The following is a 21,561-nucleotide window of genomic DNA, read 5'->3' on the forward strand; positions in this document are numbered from 1 at the left end:
GATGGAACACAGTGCTCTAGTAAAAACAGCTGGAGTGGGAGAGCAGGCACAGGGACACATTGCAAAACTGATTTCAAGAAATCCTGTCCACGATGACTGTGTACCTTCTTGGACCTAGGGGTCATGTTCAGCACATACTGCCACACTCTCACGTACAGCAGGCTCTCCTGCTCTGCGCTGGCCTAGGAACTGAGAATTCAAGAGAGAAAAAAAGTCCAAACATTAAAAACTTATTTTCTCTGTGCTTGGGTAGAACATGGCTCTTGGTCTCATGCTGCAGGGACAGTATACAGAGTACTGCTTTCACCAGCCTTGGGTTAAGGCTTGGCTTTGAGAGGCAACTTGGAGCAGGTCATTTCTGGCCTTCCAACTGAGAACAACATTCAGGCTGTTTGTTCTTCTGTCATCATACCACTCTTAACTCCTGCTACAAAAATCTACTAGCCCTGAACTTTCTGCAAGAATTGTTCACAAAAACAACACAGCATATACTACTACTAAAAAAAAAAAAGCCATCCCTGAAAGCATCACAAGCTCCACTCTTCTAAATTTCCAAAAGCAATTTTAAAACTGAACAGCAAGATGCTTCTAGTCCCCATGCTGGCAGTCTTTAGTACAATTAACATTAATTCAGAACATGAATAGCAAGCCTGCAAAATCTCGGGTGCAGATGAACCTTCCCCTCTGCTTTTCCAAATCACTTTGGATCACATCTAATACTGCTCCATAATTTTTTTTAAACCCATACATTTTTTTTAGGTCAGAGTTCAGCTGTAACCATTAGTTTCCCTCAAGAGAAAAACATGAACAACACCAAACCTGGCTCCTTTATCTTCCTGTGTGAAGAAACACTGAACAAATCACAAATTCTAAAGGGAAAAAAGAGTTTGGCTGCAGAAGTAAAGTTCTTTTCACCATCATGATTAGAAAATATAAATTACCAAAAATGAGACTTGTGAGGATGGCAGCATTTTGCTTGTAGCATGTGGAAAGCCAATACTCATTTCACAAAACGTTGTGAGAAGAATGGAATGAAGCCTGGTCAATCAATGTATGTGTAGTAACACTCAAAAGTATTTTAATTCCCATCACAGGCTGCATTTAATGGGAATTAATCTTTAGGAACACACTCAATTTTCTGTTCTAGCCAAAGAAATGGGCAGCCTAAACTTCATTTATTCCAGGCAGCATTTAAGCAAGTGTGATGCATTTTATAGCACACTGAGCAATATTAAAAACAGCTCCAATTTCAGATGACCGAGGATTGCCATGTCTAGCCTAAGTATTTTCTATTCTGCAGATCTTGTGAAATCATCACAACTTCCTTTTATTTTCAAAGTGCAGACCTTTCCTCTTAAAAAAGAAATAACATGCACAGATGATGATAGACGACAATTTCTTCAGAGAACAAAATGTGCTTAAATCACCAGAAAACAGGGAGGAAAAGCAAAACGAATTTCTAATAGCTTTCATAACCATTATACCTTTTATTTACATTTAGAAAGATAAGTCATGAAACTTAAAACAATAAAACCAAATGCAACTTGTACAGAAATCTTTTAATTTTTTTTTATTATTTATCACACATTAAAAAATGAAACACACTATACAAATGGTTTTTCATAGCAGATTACACATGGGTCCATTCAGACTCACTCTCCAAGTGCTGCCAACACGTATAAGTACTGCCTGTGATGGCAGCTGTTTATCATATAGCCAATGTATTGATTTAAATGCAGTAGCATGCAACCCTTAAAGGAGAAGGGTTTGATTCCTTTCTGTTCTTAAGTTAGGTTAAATGGCATTGGTGTCCATATTTACATACTTGAAATGTATCAATCCTGAGCAGTTCTGATGTAAATCTGAGACTGGCTGATGGGAGTCCTGGTCTCAGTTATTAAAAAGGGAGGTCCAAATGGCAGCAGGGTGGCTGCTATGAAGTTCCGTCGCTTTCATCCTTTCCATCACATACCTATTTGCCGAGTGTCACACAGTCAAGTAATTGCTAATAAAAATGTTAAGCCAAGTAACTGTAGGTGTCCTTCTCACCATCTACACGTTCCAAGTACTCCTTCTCAATGAGAATGTCAATGCATTTCTGTGGGATGAACAGAGGTTAGTGGTGGGACACTGGCAGAAAAGCCCTCTCTGTGGTTGCTGCAAACTTTGAAGGATTTTGGCCCCCGCGGGAGTTCCCTGCCAGGCCGAGGATGGGAGTAGGCAAAGGGCACAAACCATGGCAATTTGCTCTCCTGTTTCTGACCACATCCAAGTAGAGGACTTTGCTAATCCATTTAACTGAATTATATCTACTTGATGCCATTCCAGGGGAGTGACTAGTAGATCAACCCATCATCAGTATGCTGAGCAACTTCACAGAAAGACAGCAAACAGAGAATTAAACCAAGGTGCGGAGTGCTCACTGTAAGGGCACCAGACACAGCAGCTGCAGTAAGGAGCTGCCTGTGGCACTGCCTGACCGGGACCATCTCAGCACAGTTTATGCAATTGGTCTCCACTGCCTCTTCTTTGCCCCACCCATCCCCTTGGCTGTGTATGTAAAAACCACTGGTGAGCCCACTTCAACAAACTGGTAAGGAAATTAACACATTAATTAGTAATTAATATAATCAATAGAATTATTAGTAAATAATTAAATACAGTGCCTCCTATCCCAACATTTTTATCCTGAAAGAGATCAAGAAGCTGTTTCATCACGCCAACCCGAAGGCTGGCTGCACTCCCACAACTATGAGAGCAGGAACAAACAGTAAGCCTGGAGCAAAGGCTACAGTAAGCTGGCACTGATGTGAAAAGATGTAATCAAGCTACTACTTTACTTCTGCCAACAATGTGAAACGTGTATTACCCTAAGAGAAATGCAGTATTTCTGGTTAAAACATTTCCTACTTACTTAAAACTCAAAAAAATCTGTCCCTACCCATCCCATCTCCTTAGCTTTCCTTTTTAATTCAGAAGCATGTGTTTTGTCTATATAAATACTCATCACCTCCTGGAACACAGGTACAGAGATGTGGCTCTCCCATACCTTAATTACAGGAACTCGTGGCTTGAACCTTGAAGACAGCTGTGTTAGCACTTCTCCAAGCAGTTGCTGGTGTTTTAGAACCTTCCTCATTTTCATGATTCTCACAATAGCAGCCTGCACAGCAAAGTGGGAAAGGTGTGCTTAGGAGCAAACTACTTGTCCTGGATAATGCCATTTAACAACTCCCCCAGCAGATCACATCTGCTTGTGCAGAAGCACCACCACAACAAACCTGAGTACCAGACAGGGAGAAGTTTGCCCACAAATGTCAGCTACTCAGGCACACTGTAAGAACTCAGGTTCTACACAGCACACAGGCATTAGAAGTGGCTTTGACACAAGATTTTTAAGACCTGTCAGTCTTATCAATAGCACCAACTGGTACCAAGAGCAACATGAAACTACTTGTGTAACAAAAAAGCCTTCTTTATTTATATATTTAACTTTACTGTAATGCTCTCTTAGTAGCATATGTGTATTTCCTTCCCCTGACTCTTTGCTTCTCAAGTGGATTCCAAATGAAATGATATAAAAACACTGTTGATTTCATACTACTTAGGTATTATTAGTTTTCACCCTGAACAAGGTCTGGTGAGCGTGTGCATCCACGGAACCCAAACACTATCAACATCAGATTAGAACAAATGTGAAGAACACATTCTATCTGTAGAAATGCCTTCCTCCACTTTCTATTACAGACTCCAATCACCTTTAAGAGCATTTTAAACACATTTTTAATTCTAACACAGTGCACTGCAATGGCATGTTGTCTTCTAATAAAAATTAGAAAACCCCACAGTAAGCTTCATTAAAGGATTACAAAGCTGTAATTCTGAGATCATGGCAGCCTTCTGCAATACAACTCACCTGAATCAGTAGTTTCCTATCTTCCTCTATATTTTTGTGTGTAGTTTCTTGTTCCTGCTTCTGTTCAGTCTTCATTGGCACATTGATGTTTACCCTTAATTTTTTGCTGTAAAGAAAAGCAAAAGTTAATAAAACAATTAGCCTGTTTAAAAACCGATCAAAGAAACAAAGAAAAAACCCCCCTAACAAAATCCAACTCCAAAATAAAAGCCACACCACCACAATTACTTTACAACAAAACAGGACTCTGGGTCTTCTGAAAATTTTAGACGCTCTTATTTAAGTTAAAAAAATATTCAAAAAGACCCCCAACCAATCAAAAAACCAAAATAGCTTTTTGATCGGTATTCGTGTATTTCATGTCTTACTGAATCCAGCTAGTGACCTGCTAGGTCTAGCTAGCACTGTACAATTACACTGTATTTGAAACATTTCTGTGTTTAGTAAGAAACTTTGAGTCAGTGAACAGGACAAAGAAAAGTAAGTCGAAACAGAATGACCTTTCTGATTAACAGACTGGACTCTGACCACAATGTGAAGAAATCCATCTGTTTTGTAAAACTGAATTCTGCCTTTCTTCCACACGCTCCCTGGTGCTGATTGTTGTGCTGAAGTGAGCCCACTACCGCATGTGACCACTCTCAAGACAAGGTGCTGTGTCACAAGTGGGGAACAAACCTCAGCATCAGAGCACCAATGTGCACAGGGCTCTGCTCAGCTTGTTGGCTACACTGGAGGGGGAATCTGTTATTTATTTAGCGCAGTGTTGTGCATCATACATTGGGAACCACTAAGGTGCAGAGTGCAGCAACACTGAGCTGTTCCCATCACTGCATTAAGGTAACTGAACCACGAATGCTCAAACCTTTAATTATGGGTAAAGGGGAAGAGAAAACAGGTAAACAGTGAGGTACAAGGAAAGGTTTCAAAATGGTTCTTTCACTTGATATCTTATCTTCAGGAAGTACCAAACTCACTGAATTTACGTGTGTTTCCATCTATGCTCTGGTAAGCATGATAAAAAGTCACCACAAGTACTGTAAACAGCTTCAACTGCAGGACTGTTTAAAATAGGCAATAAAACCTACTGAAAATCATGTTTATTAAGTCTTCAAATCACTGTACACTCTGCGGTTCTAAAATGAGCCTGATCTTCTCATGTTAGCTCTAGTGGATGAGCATTTATGACTTTGACCTTTGCTGGTCACTGGGCACAACTGTAACCTTATAAAATACCACGTATTGTGCTGAGTGCATGCGTGTCATGCACCTCAGTAAAACAGCAGCACTATGTCTTACCAGAAATAAATAATTCAAGAATTAGACAAGAATCAGGGAACAAAAAGGGCATATGAAAATACATCGAGGCCTTGACAGACTTTTAAGTCATAAAGCTGAAATCTTACCCATCCCCCCCACTTGCCAGCCCTCTCCCTTAGTGCTGTATTTCAATTGGCAATTGAACCCTGAAGCTTTCATCTCAGGTATATTAGGTTTTACTCAGATTTGAAAGCAGAGGAGGATGCTACCCATTATACATAAGCGATGCATGCTGTTCAAATTTTTCCTTACTTTTTATAACCAAGATAGAGTTTTATTAAAGTATCTGGTTTTAACTCCACTTCATCAACATTTGCATTTTCATCTTCCAAAACCTGTAAGAAATAAATAAACAAACAAACAAATAAATAGTCATTAACACATTTTGCTGTGTGTTAAGCAGGTCATAAAAAAGCAAGAGTACTTACAAGCAATTTTGATTTCAAAAGTATCTGTAGAACTTGTGCCAAGATATCCTACAAAAATTACAGAAAATATTATCAGTACAGATTGCACTTTCTCTAACTTAGAAACTTGAACAAGAATGCACATATTTAGACTAAGAACTAGCAAGTGCAGAACACTGTAAAATGAGGGGGGAAAAAAGGCAGTAAAAACATAGTTCACAGAAATAAAATACAATAAGGCCCTTTTTGGGTGTTATGACATTATTCCCCTTGTGGTCGGTCAAGTAACATAAAATTCTTAAGAAAGACTAATTCCAAACAGTAGACCTTTCTAGTTGCTGGTTTAGGAACTATTTTGCAAGCAGATTTATAAGCCTAAGAAATAACTTTTCCCAAACCATGCAAATATATATACCATGGTAAACTTAAACTTCAGAAAGAAAGCACACTCTGCTTTCTGATTAACATCTTTTTACTTTCTTTGCTACACCAGGATCTGTTGTGTTGATGTTGCTGGTCGGTCACCCAGATGGCTACTAGTGTCAACATTTTGAGCAGGCTTGCAAAACTGCTCTCTTACCACAGCAGAAATCTTCTAGGATCCAAGCAGTTAGTTTTCAGCTGTATAAAGAGTTTTATTCTGATCCAGCCATAATTTGGGCTAAATATTTATTTTACAGAAATCTCTCTCTCTCTCTCCACAAAAAAAGTATCTATAATAAAGGGCAACCCCCTAAGACTTCTGGGTTTGCTGTAAACCATCATTAGCAGTAACTTTCTAGATATGAATTTCTCGAAGTAAAGATCTCGCTGACTAGGAATTGCCTAACTTTCCAGAAGTTGAAGCAGACTTGATTCAAATCTACTACTAAAGGCCACAGATGCTAAATAACCTGTGGGCTATAAAATCTACTTGGAAAGAACAGGAGGGAACCTGTTCCACAGGAGAGAGTTAGCCAATGAAACTTCAGATTTTGCTATGTTCATGTATAAAAGCCTTGAGATGTAAAAGAATGACAGATACACAGATCAATCATTTAGGGACAACGTTTTTTTTGCTACAGTGTTGTCTTTTAACATTAAAATGTACGTAGTGAAATTCTGAAAATTTCCTACCAGAGCTCATCAGGGAGCTAGACAATTCACTCCAGTCATGAACAGGAGTATACACTCACTAAGATTCATCAGAATCAGGCAGTTATGATTACAGGAAAGTAAACAAGGAAAGTAAGTTGACCAAGAATAGAGCACATCTGTCACCTTCAGGACAGAAACCGACTTTGGTTTCAAGCACATGCAATCCCAGTTTCTTATGATAGCAGAAAGAGCCCTGAAGACCAAAAGACTTGTTCACAAGAGTGTGGTAAAATGTGCAAAGTCACTACCATTTTTATTTGAGTACTGTCTGTCAGCTGCTGCACGGTATAGGCATCTTCTGTGTTGTACTGCAGTAAAATCGCCATCTGGAATGTGGATGCCTAACAGATCCAAAAACAGAGAATGAAAGGGAAAGGGGGAAAATCAGAAAATGAGAATGAACAAACACATTTTCTGAATTTGAACAGCCTGAAATTTACCAGTTAAACACACATACTGGAATATTTGGACAACAGAGAATACCCAACTAGTGCTAATCATTACATAATACAGAAAAATCTGATGTTGCTTACCCAACCAGAACTCCACCTTCCAGCATTATCTAAACTAAATCCCAGGATTCTGATCATTTAGCTAGCTGCAGACACTTCATCAAATCTTATGGTGTCAAAGCACTATCCTTGCACTTGCTAATATAGTTTTAAATTATTTTCCTCTGTCACTCCCTGACTCTTACCCATTTAATCTTCATTAAAACCTACACAGACTACTGAATTAATTCTCACAACTCCAGCAGAATAATGAAACCAAATTTATAAACAAGGCAGCTATCAGTGGCTATCACCACAGGGTTAACATATGTTGATAACATGGTCAAAGTCTGAGATTATCTTGTTTCTGCTCACTGTTGTGAACTCCCCTCCTCTGTCGACTTTTTGAGAGAAAGTAGACACAAAAGTATAACCAGCATCAGATCCTACACAAAGAGCTTGCAATTGTCTCACACAATGCAATTCAACACCTGTTTAGACCACAGGCAATGTATTCCCTTTCCGAAGTCTTCTTTAATTCTTCCGAATTTTCTTTTAAGCACAGATCGTAAGTATCAGTACAGTAAATAAAACAAACACACAATAAAGGTTCTAGCAGCTGCATCCAGTCCTCTGAATGCAATCATTACCAATTGTTTTACTGGCATGACATTGTCCTCCTCACCTGTAGTGTGTATCTGTTTTTGAAACAGTTGGTAACCAACTCCCCTTTGGACAGCTGATACAACCATGTTAATTTTCTTCCACTATGACGACTGGCATAAAATGCAGTAAATCTCTGATAGCTCCGTTCTAACTGTATAAAACCAAGAATAAATAAATAAATAAATAAATAAATAAATAAATAAATAAATAATGTTATTAACTGTCATTTACCGTTACTAAAACATGCTACGGAAGCAACAGATGAACATCATCAAATCTGATCACCCTCAACCACCGTGTTGTCTGAATAACACAAACAGAAATCCAAAGTATTCAAATTCTGCAGACTGCATGAAAATTTCCCCCTGTTATGAGTTTCCCCTTTAAAGTACCATTAACAACACAAATGTAAACCAGCATTTAAGTTTCATTCTTTCTTTCATGATACATTAAGCACAACTAGAAAAAACACGTGTTTCACACAGTTCCTTCCTACCACTTTAGTCAATTATCTTGTTCCAAATATCCTCAGGCCAAATAGGCAAATACCAGAGACACTTCCAGTCCCCTCATACACAACAAAACAGAAGGAGACACCAGCCTTGTAAAACAAATTTCTCACATGATCGTTTCATGTTCAGATGAACCAAGTGGAGGTGCCTCACCTCAGAGGGCAGAGCAAACGTGCAGGACTGCTGAAACGGCCACGATCCAGAACTCAGCACCTGGATGCTGAAATCCACTGGAAGAGAAGTGAAGAGGCTGAGCTGCATTGTTCTCCTTGCTCCTAGACACTCTTCAAACACAGCCCCAGTTCTAACACAAATGCCTTGTGGTCAAACTAACATAGTAAAAATCATTAAGCAAATTTTTTTTTTCAGATCATAAACCAAAGACACTCATGAAAGCTGGAGAGCCTTAGATGTGACAGGCACTCAATTTTCTCTAATTTGGAGAAGTTATCCTGTTCCTATCCCCACAATGGACTTCTTTTTTAACATGCAAGTGTGAAAATTGTGAGCGTTCGTCATCACTCCACAGGACACAACTGCAAGAATAGACCTTTCACATTTATACTGTAAGGCATTTTGGGCAAGTCAAGTAAGAATAATATAGAAACTAAGTACAATTGAAGCCTGACAACACACAACTCTAGTTGTAATCCAAGAATTAATTATCAATTCCTGGCAGAGTTTGGTTCAACGTGCTTCAATTAAAAAAATACATATAAAAAAGCGGTAATGCCATCTAGCAACCTGGAACACACTATACTTTTTCCCTCAATCCTTTCACACAAGTGTGAACTTCAGCCATTTTGTGTTCAAAATCAAAACTGTTTAAAGAAAAACATCTCTCCAGTCAAAAATTAAAAAAAAGGAAAAGAAAAAGAAAAAAAGAAAATACAGGATTCAACTTCATTTAGTTATATACCTAAACATGAGCTGCAAAATCAGGAGGAGGCTACCCACAAAAGATATAAAGTGCTATCAGAATACAAAGAACAGACCTATAGGACTAATTTAAAAATCCCAGCTATCTTAGACAGAAGAACACTAACTGTAACTTCCGGCAGAACGATGTCTAAGTCAAATACTTCCCTCACACAGTTAGCTCTACAGAAATAAGAGAAAGCTAAACTATGCAACAGTAACTTAGGTAAATGTATTACTTACAATCTAATGGTTCTGAGTTGGTCAGGTGCTTTTTAAACTGTTCATTCAAATCCTTGCTTACACCAATATCTTGGAACATCCGCTGCAGTTTGGAGGTATACTCAAAACCACAAGCTTGCTGTATTTTAAAAGCACAGATACATCAGCAAGACACATTTTTGACATTGGATAATGAGAAGAACAAAGTACCAGAACTTAATTCCTTAAAAAAAGCACGAAGTTCCCTATTTCCCTCAGTCAAAGTACTGATCCCAACTAGATGAGCTCTTTAACTGTCACTGAAAACTGAAGAAAATTTAGTTTGACAATGAAGCAAAACACACAGTGAAACAGAATACTCAAAGGGTATTAGATCATATTTTGCTTGACTCTGCATGAATAAGAGTTAATGAAATTAAACTACTTTTCAGTAGTCATTCCCTTGAACAAATATATCCATGTCATTTATTTGCATAAGAATAATGAAGTTTAACTCCACACGACAGACAGGCATTACCAGCTCCTTTGATTAAAAAAAAAAGGAAAAAAGACAGAAAAAAAAGACCTAGGTATTTTTCTATTGTACATAAAATAAAGAAATGAAGGGACATACATTAATGCTTTCCAAAACAGTCGGAAGACGTGCAAGGCAGTAGATCATGAGACAGCCATGGAATACTCACTTTTAATTTAGAGATCATGCTTGCCTCAGCATCATCACTAGCACTGTTCTGATGTACAAGTCTTTTTGCCAGCATTTTAGCATAGAATTTTTGAAACACATCTTTATCCTCAATGTACTTGAAGACAACCATCTGGAAAAGCCAAGATAGTTTGTAAGGAAAAAAATATTTAAACATTTGTCTTGAAAAATCTGTAGCAGTAGCTACTTCACTTGCACCTAAATTTTTAAGGTCGGGGGTTTTGTTTGGTGCTTTTTTGGGGGGGAGGGAGGGAGGAGAACAGAGTGGTAGTGTGTGTTTGTTTCAAATGTGGATATGATTTGAACACATGAACTTCATATTCCACATGTGCAGCCTTTTATATATATGTGCATATTTAATGATATAAAAAGATACTGTAGAAATTAAATGTGTATGTATACAAAGATGAATTAAAAGCATAGATTTAATATAGCCACTGCTGTAAAAGGCTTTTCTTTAATACACAAAAGAAAATAATTTTTAAAAAGCCACACAGAGATTATTACTGAAAAGCTGAAATACTAAGTAATGAAATCAAATATGCAAAAATATTTTTTTTCTTATCTGCCTTGTGTGACAATCGAATATTCCTAACTTGTCAAAGGTAACACAGAAGAGAACTGTATTTATAGACATCTTACCACTTGATTGAGTGTATCTTCCAATTCTGCTTCTTCTGGATTCTTTGAGCTGCAATTAAAGAAATGCATTTTTAATGAATCACAAAACAGTAGAATTAAGCCAACACATGGATGTATGTGGAAACTTCATAAATAAAGAAATACAGACTTGAGTAGTTCTGGGATCAGAGACTCTTTAAAGAAGAAACAATGTAATGAAATGAACACTTCACTACTCCACCTGTGAGCAATTCTGAAGTATGCAATTGAAGTCCAGGGTGAAGTCCTGGACCATGACTTGCTTGGGACTTCTCGATACCTGATACTTCTCAGGATTTATGGGCTTAAACACAGATCTGTCTCTTCCTGTTGCTAAATGCTATCTTTATTTCTTATCTTAGATAGTACAGAGAGAAGAAAACAGTTCATAGAGCTGGGACTTGACTGAGTGAAAGCTCAGGTGGCACCACACTTTTCCTCCATGGCATGATTGTCCATCAGGTATATCCCAAATCTACCCCGCAGTATTTATAATAAATATATACTATATTTATAGTATTTATAAAGGAGAAAATAAAATCTTTGCTCTAGGACAGAGGGGATGGGGAAGGGAAAAGTGAACAAGTTCTTCCATTTTTGGGTTGTTTGGTGGTGGTTTTTCCTCCCCCAAAACAATTAGAAATGTTGCCAGTGACAAAACTGACACCAATCCAGTATGAACTGAACTGATACCAACAGTATATGACCTGCTGAACAATTTGAAGTCAAATACTTTGAATTAAAGTATGAACCATCAGAAGTCAGAAAGTAGTTTTTGTCCTCCTTGGTTTCTGCCCAGATGGAAGAAGTTATAGAGAAAACAACAGGAGGAAAGCAAGAGTTTTAATTGAAAAGGGAATGTGCCTCTCTTCATTACAACATACAACCCAACTCAAATTTTTTTGATTTAAAAAACACCTAAACCCTCCTGCTGTTTTATTAAAAACCCAGAAGTTATATTCCTATAAGGAAAGAAAGGTTTTCTTATTTCCCCTCCTCTTCCTTAAAAAAGAAAAGTCAACATAATCTTTAGGAATGATCCTACCGAAATTTTTGTATCCAGAACTTGGTATATTTCAGTAGGATCATTAAGTTCTGTTTCTGAAGATACAGTATGAAACTTCAAACACTAAAACATTTTAAAACAAAAGCCAACATGAAATAATAATTTGTCTTTGAAGACGTACCTTTTCTTTAGTAAAGAGTCACAGTATCGTGCCAGTAGCTCTGGGGATTTACTGGATGATTGAGCCATTTTTGTCACTGCATTATTATTTATAAATCGACCACAAGCCTATAAATCACAAAAGACAGTGAAATTTTGGGAGACAAAACACTGAATGGAAATAAAAAAAGTTCACCATATGGCACTCCATACACTTACTTTGTCTAGTGCAGCCACAAAGCCAGCATCATTGTTGAATGCAGACATGACTAAAGCATTGTATTTCTTATGGACATCCAATACTGTCTGTACATACATTTTTGGATCCTGCAATAAAGAGAAACTGGATTTTGCAATATGTTGACTTCCTGCTTTCTACCTCCTCCAAAATGGAGCTACTCACTGGCCTAAGCAAATTTTTAAGGGGGAAGTCTACAAAGCATTAGAAATATTTTAAAGGTAAAACAGTAACTAGAGTAATTCAGGTCCTATGTTCAGGACTGACTTACATCAGTGCAAGTTTTCATTTACAGCAACCAGAGTGCAGAGTTTATCACATTACACAGTACAAAAGACAACAAAATCATTTACTCAACCACTGCAACCATTTTCAAAAACTTATGCTTAATTTGAATCAGTTTATGGCACTCACAGACCGAGTCCTATGTGCAATTACTGATCTTTGCATCTCAATAAAGACAGAGTGGAGTCAGAGTAGGGACAGTGAGAGATAAGTAAAACACCAGGCACACAGGACAGCTACTATACAACAGACTAAAAAGTCTAAAAATCTTCGATCTGGAGATCAGAAGTTTGAAGAGAGTATGACCGAAAAGATGAATTATCACTAAAAGCCACATTTTGTAACTATTGGGTTTTTGATGAAAGTGTTTAAGAGAGATAAAGGCCATCTTTACAGATGAGGTAGTGGATTTCTGGAACTTGCTGCCACAGGAGGTTGCTGGAAACAGAATCAGCAGGTTCAACCAGGCATGGAGTTACTCTTGTAACATTCCTATCTGGCAACAAGAGTTCTGGATGCTGGCAAGAAATGGTCGAATACAGGTTGGGTTTTATCAGGATCCTGAAAAACGCTTCTTGTTGCCCCTGAAGACAGGCATAGACTATGTGGACCACCAATCTAAAACAATAACCAAAAGCACAAAAAGCAGCAATCTTCCGAGTGAAGAGCAGTCTTGTTAACATAGTTAACAGAGACCAGAGCACAACTCATTCTGCAGTAAAAATCTAAAATAGGTGAAATGAGTCAAGCTGGTATGACTATTTCTCTGCACTGACTAAAGAGAAACTGAGAAGCATTTGTTTAGCTGATTATCTGTTTAGATACAGTATGGGTAAATGAAGTTAGGAATCAATCCTAGGTGTGACAGAGGGCTAACAAGGCAACGATGAACAGCTATACAGTGGTGTGAATGATACCAGAAGAATAGGCAAGATGGTTCCCAAGGGAAACAGTCAAAGGTACTGCTATGAATATGAAGAACCAATGTGTGGAATAAAAAAAAGGAACAAAAGAGAAAGATGAAGAAATAAGGAACAGTGTCATGAGCAGGTAGAGTTTTGTCAATGGCTGGAATCAAAAAAACTAATACATACAAATCTTGGGCCTCCCCTCTCTCAAAGAGGAACACTAATTCCTGGAGAAAGAGCTTTCATATTTTTTTCGATAAATTCTTCGAGGCCTAAGCAGAAAAAAACCTCAAGAGTGATGACCACTAGGGGGATGTGTCAAGCACACAATCGGAGTGCATCTGATTTCCAAATTTAAGGTGATATCTACAGATGAAGTTGAAGATTCCTGAACTTGCTTCATGCTTACTTCATGATTCATAAAGGATCAACACTGCTAAAAAGCTATGTACTTAAAACTACAGAAGTGAACCACAGACCCTACACACATCATTACAGATTACTGCTTTTAAAGATTACTAGTATGAAGTTATTTCAAGAATTTCTCAGGACAGCAACAGTTTAAAATGAACTTTGTCAAAAATCAAAGTTAATCATAGAATATCCTGAGTTAGAAGAGACCCAAAAGGATCACTGAAGTCCAACTCCTGACCCTGCACAAGACCACCCCAAGAACCATGCTGACATGATCATCAGTGACAATGCCTGAGAGCATTCTCCAAGTGCTTCTTGAACTCCATTTTAAATAAAATTTACCAGAATCTATATTCTATCCTGATTTTGCCTCGTGCAGTGTTTAATTACTTTTTTTTTCCTGGAAAATATCATATTGTCTATATATAGGCAGAAAGGTCAGCAAAGGGTTTAAACAACTTCATGTTTCCAAGATGCAACCCTAATGAATACAAATTAGTATTAGACATAAGTCTGAAATTACAATTATGGGATAAAAATCAAAAAAGCCAATTACATGGCTAAATGATCGCAGTGTTTCAGAAGACCTGACTTGCTCCTTATATTGTGACCTTTCCAACCACTTCAGTTCTTTCTTCCTCTTATATTTCTCATTCTTTTCTAAAAAGCATAAAGCCGTGTACCAAAAAACTCAAACCAACAGACACTTTCTCCAGACAGTCCTACCCAAGTCAGAATTCTGTAAGATGATGAAATAAAATACAGTCCCTTGGAGATAATGTTTCTTCAAAACAGTGGACTGTCAGGTGTATTTGTATTGTAAGTCAGGTGTTCTATCTGTACAGTCAGCTTTCCAAGCAGCATGACATCCTGACAGAGAGCAAAAACTCAGACAGAAACTCGCCCTCCCCCCCAAAACCAAACCAAACAAAAAAAACACCCCACCACACAAAACCCCCTCCCACCTAAACAAAACCAAAAAACCCCCCCAAAACCCCTTCAAAACTCAAAGAGTAGTAACAAAGGGATATAACTGTTGTTCTAAACCCACTATCAACATTCGAGAATTGCCTAGTCCCTACAAATTAAATTAGTGAGAGGGAAAACATAAGCAAACTGGAAATTTTATCAGAAAGCATTCACCATCCTCTAATACAAAACTGGCAGCAACTGCACACAGATTTATTTTGATGGGATACTTGCATTTAGAGCAGCTTCTCCACATTTCTCAATTGCAGCTAGACCCTGATTATGAATGTGGGTTTCCAAAAGCTTTTTCAGCTCTCCAAGGCCATCCTGGATTCGAGATACAAGGTTATACATGCGACCCAAGTCTGGAAAAGGCAAAAAAAAAAAAAAAAGAGGAAATCTAACAATTCCCATTTGCACTGGCTATGATTCCAATTCCTCATTTACAAGCTGCCAATAGGAGTTAAACATCCACTGTCAACAAAAACACACATTAAATTGCTCCTGTAAAAAGTCAGAAAAAACTACAGTAAAAAATTATACAGTATAGCAAACCTTTGCACTCACCTGGAAAGCTAACACTAGTTAAAGAGAAAACAATCCTTTAATATTAATATGTTTTAGCTTCACCATGTGACATAAATCTCAAGACTAAAAAAACCCACTTGAATGGTAGAAAATTTACTTCTGATTTCTAGTTTTCATAGATTTAAAGCATGATTGTTAAAACGCTCTTATTTACACAACATTCTGAAGTGTTACCATGAATTAGAGACTGTTATTAGCATTACTGTTGGCTGTGCTATAAGTACAACATTCTCCAGCTGACCACTGTCCTTTAAATCTTAATCTGGACAGGATAGTTCTCAGAGATCTAACACTACCTGTAGTCCTTTGTATATTAACACTTTTACTTTGGGCAGCATCAGTGGTAATGGTTGGAAATTTAAGGCAAAATGTTATGTCTTGATATGACCTTAGCAGATAAACTGAAACACCATAAATCAAATTTTTCTCAATAAAGCATTGTTAATAAAAGACATTTCTTAAAAAAAACCCCTAACTGATTACCAGTAGAAATAATTGTACCTGAAAGAAAAAAGAGGTTATGAAAAGTATTACCATAGAACAAAACTAATAAAGGTAAAAATAAATTGGATGTCATTTCACATATGTTAAAACATCACATTAAAATCTCACCAGTTTTCAGTCAAGACTTTCCAAATCAATTGGTAATTCTGGAAAGTCTAATATTGAAGAGGGTTTTGGTTTTATTATTCAGTTTCAACAGGGTAGATGCTTTGTACCTTCTGAGTGCAGAACTCTTTAAAATAAAAAGCAAACTTTAATACGACTATAAACCAGGTACACAAATCCACTAGTTATCCTCTTGCAATCTTGCCCTCACTGAACAGGCACTCAAGTGAAACAGTAAACAATCAGATTATTTACTGTACACTAATGAGGATATTTCACCTTGCAATTCCACCTTAAGGTTGTCAGCTGCATCAAGCTCTTCTAAAGTGTAAGGACTTCTCTGAAGTGCTTATGAGCAATTTGTTACCACATGAGGATTATCAGATTAAACAAAACTGAGCAATAAAGAAGCTGGAGCTCTAACTAACTCTGAAATACAACACACAGTTTGATGCCTTCTAATACTGAAGCGATGACATCTCAATTTAGATCAGTTTCTGTGTAACATTTTCTGTTCCTTAGAACTTTGTCACACTTTTGGATTAGAAAAGGAAACTTTTTTTTCTATGAAAAGCATGATTGCAACCTGATGTTAACTTTTATAAGAACATAAGAATACTGTACAGAATTTTAGAAAAAAGATAGGAAAATAATGCCATGCATAGATATAATAAGCTGCTGCCAGATCTATCCACAAGCAGGGATTCACAGGTTGGTCTATCAGGATGTCTATATAAGGTGAAATAAGGAAGAGACGCTACAAAGCCTTGGGGAAGATTTGCACAATAACTCCACCTACGTTGTTACAGTCTGCTCCCAATAAACATAATTATTTCCTATAGGGATCATACTGATGTGAACAGGTGACACGTGATGAATGTGTCCCACAACCTTTATAACCACTTTATGTATCAGCTGCACAATGAGATTAAAAAGTTACAGAACACCAACAGGAGTGGCCTGTAATAAGATAAGCTTAAGCACGGTTCACATGGGAGGACCTCAAAACCAGTGTGTACTTTCAAGAGCAAAGCAATATATATTTTAATCGAGAGCAAGAAGTTTTTATTATAAGTTTAGGATAGTCTATAAAAGGCTACGTTAGCATATCACAAATTTGAGAATGAACTGATTAGAGTGATTAAAGAATGAATTATCAGACAATCCTTCAAAATAAATGTTTCTAATCTTGAGGCTTCATGAAACTTAGAAAAGGGGCAGGGAACTACTCTAATTTGCACAAGGAAGCCCGATAAGAGAAAATATTTTGAAAAAGAAGAAGAAAATCGAGTGTTTTAAAAGATCTAATTTATCTCAGAAATAACCTAAATGAAAGTAAAACCAAAGACATACAACTAGACAGTGCCCAAGACACAAGATACTTATTTTTTTTTTCACCCTGACAAACTTACAGAATTGCATCACTACAGTAAGTGACTGTATTAAAGGCTCACATAACCCATGAGCTTGATAAAAGGGGAAAAAAAAGCCTGTGAAGGCCTCCTGAGTCCAAACAACCCTTTTCTTGCTTATTCTACTACTAGTTCGATTGTCAGAAGTCATTTATGAAGTCATTTATTCCAATTAGAAAGTAAATATTTCCAAACATAAACATTTGACTCTTAAATACTGGTAAAGAATATTTATATTTAAATCAGCTAGCTTCTGACCTACTAATCATGCTGAATTGCCCTTTTCAGTTTTGAATCATCTCTTAGTTATCAACATGCCTATTACAGTAATAATTCATAGTTGCTATTTTGAGACTGATATATAATGAGACAGCCATAGTTGCAATCCAAAACTTTCAAGTGAATAGTATCATCATTAGTAACTTAATCATAGTATCTCTTAAATCCTTAAAAGCAGTATTTCAGCTACAGAGCCTTACTCTGACTTCAAATACAGATTTAATCCCCCAACTGGAAAATCAGAAATATTACTCATCATCTGCATGATCCACAGGAATTACCTGCCCCTAGTTCTGTCTTACTTTGTGCTACGTATTAACTTCCAAAGAAACTCGTAAAACCCAGTACAATTGACAATTCCTTAAAGATACCTAAACTCTGATAATCTTCACTTTCGTTAGAGGAACTGCTGAAGAAGTCTTTATTTTATGTATTCTCAATGATGGTATAAACTCGATCCATTAGTAACACTTAAGACTCATTTTCACAGCTAAAATTAACTCATCGATTAGTAATTTCCACCCTTTCCTTGTGCTGATATGGGGTTTTATGTATTTTATATAGTCTGTTTTAAAAGCTACTTATTTGCTTCTATTCCTCTTTTCACATTTCCTATACATAATTCTAAATACTTTAGATTTTAAAATTCTCACTGATGACTCAGAAAGATCCACGGATTAAACTGAAACAGCTGGGAGGGGCAATGATCTCTTTTCCATCTCCCATCTCTCTCACACAAACTTCAGCTCCTGCTGGAAGGATGGCTCCAATGCTCTTGAAGCTCTTCCAGCCATGTTAATAGAAATCAAACTAGTGATGTTCTGCCTTAATATTTGGGATTGGGATAGGTTCCTTGAAGCAATATTATCAGACATCCCAATTTAATCAAAACTTGCTTGTCAATCAGTATAGTAACTATCTTCTCTCTTAATCTAATTCCTGAACAAATCATATTTAGCCAGCACCAGATTTTACATTATTCACAAATCATCAGGGAGGAGAGCTCAGCCTAAAACCAATGTTTGAATCTCCTTACCTTCATTTTTGTCAGCATCCAACAAATTCTGAAACTCTGTATGAAATATCTCCAGATGTTTTTCAATAAGTACTTGCTCACATTTTCGTGCTAACTCATCTTGTGTGCTCTCATGGAGATATACCTGAACTCTACGCTGTTCCTCAAGAAGGCGAGCTTCAGCCTACAGAACACAGAGGGAAACATGAAACCTGCATGGAAGGCAGAACACGAATCCAACAGCAGAAAACAGATAAAATAATCTAGAAATGGCAAAATAATCTAGAAAACAACAATAAAAAATCAAACCTCTCACTAATGTGGTGTTATAGACGACCTACTCAAGCAGTTGTTTTTCTGGAAATCATAACATATGTTTGGAATCGATGCTTATGTTGATGATAATATTATGTACTGTTTAAATGGCGGGGGAGAAGCACAGCAAGACTGTTTTCCCATTGCTTCTGAATAAGAAGTTTACAGATGGAAATCTGCTGTCAGAAAAAGAGAAAGCTGCTGACATGAGATGCTGGCAGTTTTAGAATCAGAAAGCTCACCAGCTACAGGGGTAGTTTTGTTTAAGACAAACATGAAGGTATTTCATGCCTCCACAAAACTAAAAGGCAGAAAACTACAATTTAACAGTATGCCCATGACAAATTTATTTGAATGATCTCATCTACATTCTTACACAGAAAAGCTTTCCAATAAACTACAATCATTTAAATTATACTACCATTTAATCTGGCATATGAAATGCTACATATGCGTATCTTCCTGACAAACTAAAATTTTAAATGTCACTCGAGGAATAGTACCTACACCAAAATGTAAAACTGAAATTGTTTATATAACAATTATCTCTATTTTGTTTGGAAAAGTGTTAAAGATTCGCTTTACAAGTCATCTCTAATTGCAGCACATTATTAAGGATAATGTGTATGTCCTCATCAGTCCAAATTATTTAAATTAGCAGTGTCACCAAGAAAATGACATTAGGTTAATTCAGTTTCCTAGTATGTCAGAATATCGACTAAGCATGAAAGATCATAATATGGACAATAAAAAAAGGAACAATTCCACTGCAAGTATACTGCATCATATGTAGACAGCTTTAAATAATCTCAGCCACTGTTAGCTTCACTTTCTGTAGATTTTGCACTTAAGCTCTTGTGAAATGGTCCTGGATTACTGTCTCCTAGAGCTAAACCAGTACTGATTAAAATACAGGAAATGAAATCAACAGTTTGGGAAGGAATATAAACTCCTGCTTCAGAGTACTTGCTAGTTTCTTACCAGTATGGAATAACAATCTTTACTGACAGCAAATAGCAGCAAATCTTTCTGATGAGCACTCGGGACTGGTATCAGACTAGTAGTTCTACTGATCTTACATTTAAGCGATTCTGTACTTCTGTAGTTCAGGAAATTCTGCTGCTTCTAATGCTGCTTCTTAAAATATCCTTAGACCATCACTTTTAACATTAACAGTAAACTCTCACTTTCAGCTCCTTTATGAAAAGAAATATTTACTCTGACTTCATGTTTGCTTATGGTCTTATTTTTTGTGTGTTCTTATAATTCCATTTTCCTTTTAAAGTCACATTTCAGAAACAAGGGAAAAATAATTAGTTCACACAAAATATTTTCACCTGTTTTAACTATAATGATCAAAAGTTCAGTTTCAGACTATATTTCAAGGGACAGTCTTAAAAAATACTGACCTTTTTCCCTACAGCACATCAGGCTATGCCAGCTTTACTCATGAGTTCTGGCCTGAGAAGAAAAATTCACATTCCTTCTAAACTCAGTAAGTCTGCCTGTATAACTATATACACAAATCCTAATTCTAATTAAGATTTCATTGAGTATTCTACAAGAAACAACTGTAATTCTACTATAACATGGTAACACTGATGTTATGCTGGTGTGCACTAAGGTACTCCAACAGGTTTCTTTTTGTTTTCCAATGCTATTTATGCCCAGTCAGAACTTAATGTACAGTGCTTCAGGGAGAATGTCAAGTAAGAGTACTAACAGCAGATTACTCCGTCTGCAGTTCATGCTTCCAACAGATTACTTTTAAGATCTTATAACCACTAGTCTATAAGGAGATGCCAAGACTGCTCAAATAGCTTGTATACATCTCTACTATACTAATTTGAGCAGAGACTTAAGGCTATACATTTTCTTGCTGAAGATCTGCCCCGTCTTCTGCCAAGTTTATAAGTGCTTTCAGCTTCAACATCAGCTTCTAGCAGTGATTTGCTCTTTTGTGGATTTTTGAAGACTTGAGGATTGTTTGGGGTACTAATAAGTTATTTCTACTTGCCACTAATCTCTAGTTCTTGAAATAGCAATGACCTTCAGACAGCTTTTTACTGTCCTGTACCAAGGAAGCCTGGATGAGACAGTCATTCAGGTTATGAAGGATTGAAATTCCCTTACTCCCTTTTTACACGTATATTAGGATGAAAGTTAAGACAAGAAATTAAAATGGAAGTAGCAAAAAATAATTAATTCAACAACAGAAAAGTAAGCATAGGTAGGCTGGCTAATTACTGGGCAACTATCCCAACAGACTAAAGGCATGATTCGTTTTCCTGTGTTATATCAAGGACTCCCACTTTTTTTTCTTGAGTAATTCATTGACTTTAATGCCAAGAGTCAAGAGAGGATGTGTTCTGTGGTAAAAAGCATTACACAAAGGACACTGCATGGAGGGAT

At 36.9% G+C, this 21,561-nt stretch overlaps 1 protein-coding gene across 1 annotated transcript in view; it reads right to left on the reverse strand.

Moving 5' to 3' along the window:
- Positions 1 to 1,467: 1,467 nt before the first annotated feature.
- CUL1 (cullin 1) overlaps positions 1,468 to 21,561 on the reverse strand; it is a 37,377-nt gene continuing 17,283 nt past the window's right edge. The window contains exons 7-21 of the mRNA XM_027675788.1: positions 18,856 to 19,018; positions 15,166 to 15,296; positions 12,337 to 12,444; positions 12,140 to 12,246; positions 10,935 to 10,983; positions 10,273 to 10,404; positions 9,611 to 9,728; positions 8,603 to 8,679; positions 7,957 to 8,088; positions 7,029 to 7,121; positions 5,665 to 5,712; positions 5,489 to 5,571; positions 3,917 to 4,022; positions 3,050 to 3,163; positions 1,468 to 2,098 (exon numbers count right to left, since the gene is read on the reverse strand). Of these exons, the coding sequence (XP_027531589.1) occupies positions 2,018 to 2,098; positions 3,050 to 3,163; positions 3,917 to 4,022; positions 5,489 to 5,571; positions 5,665 to 5,712; positions 7,029 to 7,121; positions 7,957 to 8,088; positions 8,603 to 8,679; positions 9,611 to 9,728; positions 10,273 to 10,404; positions 10,935 to 10,983; positions 12,140 to 12,246; positions 12,337 to 12,444; positions 15,166 to 15,296; positions 18,856 to 19,018 (1,542 nt within the window). The 3' untranslated portion in view covers positions 1,468 to 2,017. The remainder of the gene's footprint in view (positions 2,099 to 3,049; positions 3,164 to 3,916; positions 4,023 to 5,488; positions 5,572 to 5,664; positions 5,713 to 7,028; positions 7,122 to 7,956; positions 8,089 to 8,602; positions 8,680 to 9,610; positions 9,729 to 10,272; positions 10,405 to 10,934; positions 10,984 to 12,139; positions 12,247 to 12,336; positions 12,445 to 15,165; positions 15,297 to 18,855; positions 19,019 to 21,561) is intronic.

The sequence above is a fragment of the Neopelma chrysocephalum genome, unplaced genomic scaffold, assembly GCF_003984885.1.
Source record: "Neopelma chrysocephalum unplaced genomic scaffold, ASM398488v2 Primary Assembly neopelma1_26, whole genome shotgun sequence".
In the NCBI taxonomy this organism is placed as follows: Eukaryota; Metazoa; Chordata; class Aves; order Passeriformes; family Pipridae; genus Neopelma; species Neopelma chrysocephalum.